Raw genomic sequence first — 6,000 nt, 5'->3', positions numbered from 1 at the left:
GACCGAAAAAAAAAAAGGAAAAAAATCCCACAACTGCTTCAGCGTCCTCCTCCTTCCCTTCCTCCTTTCCTCGGGCAACCTCTGTCTCCGCTTGTGATTGCGTGGTTATGTTCCCCTCTCTGGGGGGTCTCGCCCCTCTCAGCTCGCTCTCCAGTCCTGGCTCTCCTTGGATACATTTCTTAAAAAAAAGACTGGGAGCCCAAGAGTGAGTTTTTCTGCGAGAGGAGTGTGTGTGAGAGGCGGAGGTGTGGGGTGTTTTCCTGCACGAGGGGGCGGGTGAAGTTCATTGCCACCCACCCCTCACTTCACCGTGACCTTTTCGGACCTCGGGCTTTTTTTTTTTTAATTTTTTTGGGGGGATCTCTAGAGAAAGCGAGAAGCAAGGCGATTTCAGTGGTGGGGAGAGAGCATGGCCGCGGGGAGGGCTTCCCCAGTCTCTTGATCAAAGCATTCCGCTATTCTGATTTATTGCCTGCTTGGTGAGTTATTTTTTTTCCCCCTTTCCTCTGTAAAGGAGACCTGTGTGTTCAGCCATTACTTTGCTCGGCGCTGTTCGCAGGCATCTCCGACCCTCGGTGCAGAGGGGAGCCCCACACTTCGCCCTCTCGCTTCCCCGTCCCTCCCTCCCCGTCTCCCCGCCCCTTCCCCCTTTTTTCTTTCTCTTTTCCCCCCTGCCCTCCCTTCTTGTTCTTCTTCGGCTTCTTCTTCTTCTTTTTTTTATTCCTCCCAGCCGCCTTCTCCCCCGCGCCCTTCCTCGCGGCTGGAGGGAAAAGCCCGTGCAGGAGAAAGGGGGGGCTCGGTGTCAATTTTTTTTTTTTTCTTTTTGGCGTGTGTGTGTGTGTGTGTGTGTGTGGCCGCGGCCCGAGCCTGTGGCGCGCGGGTAGGCGAACGGGGAAGATCCCCGGCGCGGTTAAAAGAACCATGGATGGCCCGACGCGGGGACATGGACTCCGGAAAAAGCGGAGGTCTCGATCACAGCGAGACCGGGAGAGACGCTCCCGGACCGGGTTAGGAACCGGTGCGGCGGGTGGTATAGGAACCGGTCGGACCCGGGCTCCCTCGCTGGCTTCATCGTCGGGCTCCGACAAGGAAGACAATGGAAAGCCCCCATCCTCCGCCCCGTCCCGGCCCAGACCCCCGCGGAGGAAGCGCAGAGAGTCCACCTCAGCCGAAGAGGACATCATTGATGGATTTGCCATGACCAGCTTTGTTACTTTTGAAGCGCTGGAGGTAAGGGGGGGACCCCCTTTCCTGTTCCCCCATGGTTTCCTTTTATGCATGACACCCCCCACTCGGCTGCACCCCGGTTTTCTTGCCTCCCCCGCCGCACTCGAAGCTGTCTGTCTTGGCCGAGGTCTTATTGTTGGGTGTGGGGTTGTACGTAGGGGGAGCTGGGGGCAGATAGGCAGCGAGGAGGGAATCGCCAAGCGGTATGCCTGGTCTGGTCTTCTACTGGTTTCGTTCTTGTCCAGCTTGCCTTTCCCTTGCGCCCCCTTCCTGCACCCCCACCTCCCTCCACAGCAGATGGGTGGAAAGAAAGGGGTTCAGGCATCACAACAATGCGCCCCCCTTCTCCACGGATGGCTCTGCCCCCACTCCTTTCCTCCTCTTCTCCCTCCCCAATCATGGCTTCTTGGCTGGTGGAAGTCTTTGCTTGGGTTTGGGGCGCCTGTGGACTGTTCTCTGTGTGCTTTCCACAGAGCCATATGTTCCCATGCATGTGGTGTGTGTGTGTGTGTGTGTGTGTGTGTGTGTGTTAGTCTGTCTAGTATATGCCTTTTCTGGATGTCCCTGGGACCAGAGGCTGCTAGGGTTTTGTGGCATTTCTATGCCCCCCTCCCCCTTTTTTTGGTGAGGCTGGGGAAAGGGGGCGTTTTCTCCTTGTTGGGAGAAAGGAGGGAGGAGGGGAGAAGAGGAAAGGATGGAATATCTTTCTATATTCTGCATGGGGCTGTATTGCAGAAAGGGTTAATGACAATATTATCCACACACATACATTTGCGTGTGGGGTGTGTTGGTGTGTGTGTGCATGTGTGTGTGTGTACGTGTGTGTGTGTGTGTGTGTGTGTGTGTGTGTACATGAGCAATTTAGTTGAAGGACAGAAGAAGGTACACCAGGGAGGGCTGGTAAGGAGGCAAGAATAAAATCCTAGCTGGCTGCTGAAAGGGCTTGTCACCAGTTGTCCCTCTTTTCCTTTTTGTATGTGCCCCCCATCCCCAGTGATTGGCTTTGTGTATGTGTTTGTGTGTCTGTCTTTATTCCTTAGGCACCTGCAGGCAGCCTTAGTTTTTCAAATGCACATTTTCCTGCCTGCTAAGAGGCTTCTGGTGTGTGTGTGTGTGTGTGTGTGTGTGTGTGTGTGTGTGTGTGTGTGTGTGTATTTGTTGGATGGAAGGAGCTGAAGGGAGACAGTCCAGGGGTCACAGAAAAGTATCTTTGCCTGGGCAGATCCGATTTGGTGCTAGGATTAGTCATTGGTTTGTATACGTTTAACTGCTTTCTTTCCTCCTCTACCCCTCTTTCCCCACCCTCAACATACACAGCCAAACACACAGGAGGTTCCAAGGTTCTCCCGAGTTGATCCAGCACAAAACCTAAATACAGTTGGTTTGTAGCCTTTCATGGCACCTGACATAATGGTGTGAGGAAACTTTTCCCTTCCCTTTATTTATTTATTTATCTTTGCTGATATTGTGATATTGTTTCAGAGGTGCCAAAGCAAGCTTTGTTAATGAGAGCTTAAGCCTTTACCCGCACTGACGGTGCAGGTTTAGGTTGTTGGTTCTAGATCTGTGTTTGGATGTCAAGTTTAAGTGTTTTTAAAAAGGCAGTCTTTCTGTCAGACTTGTTCATATCTGTAAAGTGGTTTGGATGGGGGCGATGGTGATGGCCACTGGCCAGTAGCCAGTAGCTACTGGTTGAGGAGGAAGGAAGGGAGGCTGGTGATCCTGGCATTGGTGATGACCAGAGATTTTGATGCTAGTATTTGGCTTAACCATGGGTTTTCGAGTTGGTGCTCTCGTCTCCAAGTGTTGAGCATCACCAGTTAGGATGTTTATGACTGTGTTTCTTAACTTTGCAGAGGTAGATGGGTACTGCAGTGTGACCTATTTCTTGCTTTAAAATGGGCATTGGGGTGGCATCATGTATCCTAGGATTTGCCTGGGATTTGGCTCAGCATGGCTGCCTATGGTTGGTGAAGGAAAGACTTGTAAAAGCTGCTTACAAGTGGTTCTGTGCTCTGGGTAGTTGTCATGCCCTGCTGGATGGCCCCACTTAGTCAGCAAGAGGGGGGAGGTATGTCTTCTCAGGTGGAGATGGAAGTAAATTTTGCACTTGTTTTGTAGTTTGTTTTAAGTAACTGTTTGACTTTATCTTTTGCTAGAAAATGTGCTTGGTCCAGTCTTGTTTGAAGCTTTAAAATTTATAACTTTTAAAGAAGATGGAGTTCAAGATGTACTTGAACTTAAATACTACACTTCTTTCTGTGGTTCAATTTACGTCTCAGCTACTTTTGTAGATTTAAAACCTGAGGATGATTTGGTTAGCTGAATGCTATGACACTCCCATGTCCACCACAATATCACATACGTAGTGGTGCATCACGTTGGTATAAAGGATATAACTTTACACTTGATCTTAGCCAAAAGGCTGAGAAGTGACAGGATATAACTTTTAAAAAAATTTTTTTTTTTATGAGAAAGTAGAGGGAACAGTAAACTCCAGTGCACTCGACACTCCCAGAGTCAACAACTTCCAATTCATATCTTGCTTCTTCTGTAGTTCATTGAGCTCCTTCTTACCTTTCAGACCTGCTGTGATGACATCTGTAAATATTTCTGTATTAACCTCTGAAGTACATATAAATGATTCAGATGACTTTAGAAATCCCCATAGTACCATTATCTCCCCTCAGTAAATTAACAGTTCATGGGTATTACATATTCTGTCCAGTCATGTTTCTAGAAAGTTAAGATTTTTTAGAAAATCTGTCAGTAAACCTGTTAAGACCATGTATTGGAAGATAAAAATAATCATGTTTACCTTTTTTTTTTTTTTTTGGTGGTAAGCAAAATGTAAATATGTTGGCTGTTCACACACTGTGTCCATGTTGGATGGTGGGAACCTAAGCTTGCAGTGACAAAGTCTCTAATGTTCACTACACTAAATTTGAAAGATTTACTGAACTGTCACCAAGAAATGTGAAGGCTTAAGTGGAGCAGGCAATTCAACTATGAACTTGTATAGAAATGTGTGTTAAGAACATGTGTGTGTTAAGAATTGCCACAGATACCAGGAGTTACCCTAAATGTATACTTGTGTTTGTAAATGAAAATAAGTTTTGCCATGAATCATCAAGAAGCCATAGGTATTGGCTTGGACAGTTATGCTTATAAATTACACCAGTTTAGAGCCATTTCTGGCAGACGTAGGGATCACATACTTAGGTTGTGAATCGACAAACTGACTCTTAAGATTTTGTCCGTTAGGGACTTCTTGGTGGCTGCAACTTCTTTCCTTCCTTTCTCCCTTTTTCCTTCCTTCCTTCCTTCTTTTCTTCCTTCCTTTCTTCCTTTCTTTCTTCCTTCCTTCTTTCCTTTCTTCCTTCCTTTAAGAAGCGCCTAAGTGATAATGGAATATTTTGGTATAAAATACTTCCAGGCCAGCTTTGGTTTTGCAGATAGTAGACTAAAAGCAATAAGCATAATGGCAGCCTGCAATTTTATGCTTATTCTTCACAATCCTTAGGTTTTTATTTAAGAAGATGGGGAGCTCAGAGGGCAGTTTGGCATCTCCCACATGTTATAAGCAGTGAAACTGGCTGAGGTAGTTGCATATTCTGCAGGGACACTTGTCTTGAGTAATTGTGCCCTGAAGTTCAAGTATGTGATTACAAAGAGTCTCATGATAGAAGATAAGAGGGTAGGTGAGGAGGCTAAAGTTGAACGGTGTGTTCTCATTACACAGTTGAGAAGCAGGAGTGCCATTTAGAAAAACTATTTCGTGTTTGGGTATTCTTTGGAAGTTAGGATGAGGGCAGATAGCTCTAAATGTGTTGTTTGTTTTAGTTTATTGGAGGTAGTGGGCAGGGTGTTGTTATGTAGCACAGGCTAGCCCTGCACATTCAGTAAAATCCTGCTCCAGCTTCCAGAGTGCTGGCCTTATGGGCACATGCTATCCTACTTGGCGTAAACCCAAACAGAGTGGCTTCTAGCAATCAAAGTATAAGTGGAAATGTTGGTTCTCTGGTACTAACAGGATGTACTTACCGGTGTATCAGCCGAGGTGCTTTTCAGAATTCTCTAGGTTTCTATTAGGAAGTCATGAGTAGTATCCTGGCTGAAAACTTGATTTTGCAAATCAGTTATTTCTCCTACTATTCTTCTTTTGTAACTTGGATGTTTCTTCTTGTTCAGCTGACCACAGGGAAAGAAAAATGACACTGCTGCTGTAGTGTTCTGAAAAAAAAAAAAAGGGAAGACTCAGTTTTGTGTGTAGAGGATCAAATACAGGCTTTCCTGTGACCATTGCTTCCTGGTTCTGCTTCAGGATTCATCCACATATCAGTGGTCTCTTTAGTCTTTTATGTGGAATCTGACATGTTTCTCTCTTAGGTCTAGTAGGTGCTAGTAATTTAGTTTTGAGATTTCATTTCTAAGTTTATCATGTGCCTCGTGACACTCAGCAGACATTTATGCAGTGCTTAACATGTACAAGGCACTAGGAGTTGAGAAGCCTAAAATGTTTATAACGTCTGGAAAGATGCAATATAGTTGATAAGTTAAATCTAATACCTACAAAACGATTTTGAAAAAGGCACGTGAGTCATGTTAACTTAAGTAGACTTTAGAGAGGAGAGAGTAAGATAAGGTATTTTGTGGATGTGTGTGTTTTGAGACATGGTCTCATGCATTCTGGGCTGGGTTCAAACTTTCTGTGTAATGGAGAATGACCATGAACTTGTGATCTTCCTCCTTCCACCACCTGAGTGCTGGGAA

At 46.0% G+C, this 6,000-nt stretch overlaps 1 protein-coding gene across 6 annotated transcripts in view; it reads left to right on the top strand.

Annotated features, from left to right (window-relative positions):
- The first annotated feature begins 13 nt into the window (after positions 1 to 13).
- Positions 14 to 6,000, top strand: part of Auts2 (activator of transcription and developmental regulator AUTS2) — a 1,106,086-nt gene continuing 1,100,099 nt past the window's right edge. For all 6 annotated transcript variants that reach the window (XM_031342055.1, XM_031342053.1, XM_031342058.1 and 3 more), the window contains exon 1: positions 14 to 1,230. In XM_031342055.1, the coding sequence (XP_031197915.1) occupies positions 922 to 1,230 (309 nt within the window). In that variant the 5' untranslated portion in view covers positions 14 to 921. The remainder of the gene's footprint in view (positions 1,231 to 6,000) is intronic.

The sequence above is a fragment of the Mastomys coucha genome, unplaced genomic scaffold (assembly GCF_008632895.1).
Source record: "Mastomys coucha isolate ucsf_1 unplaced genomic scaffold, UCSF_Mcou_1 pScaffold22, whole genome shotgun sequence".
Classification (NCBI taxonomy): Eukaryota; Metazoa; Chordata; class Mammalia; order Rodentia; family Muridae; genus Mastomys; species Mastomys coucha.
This window is presented reverse-complemented; position numbering and strand designations above follow the sequence as displayed.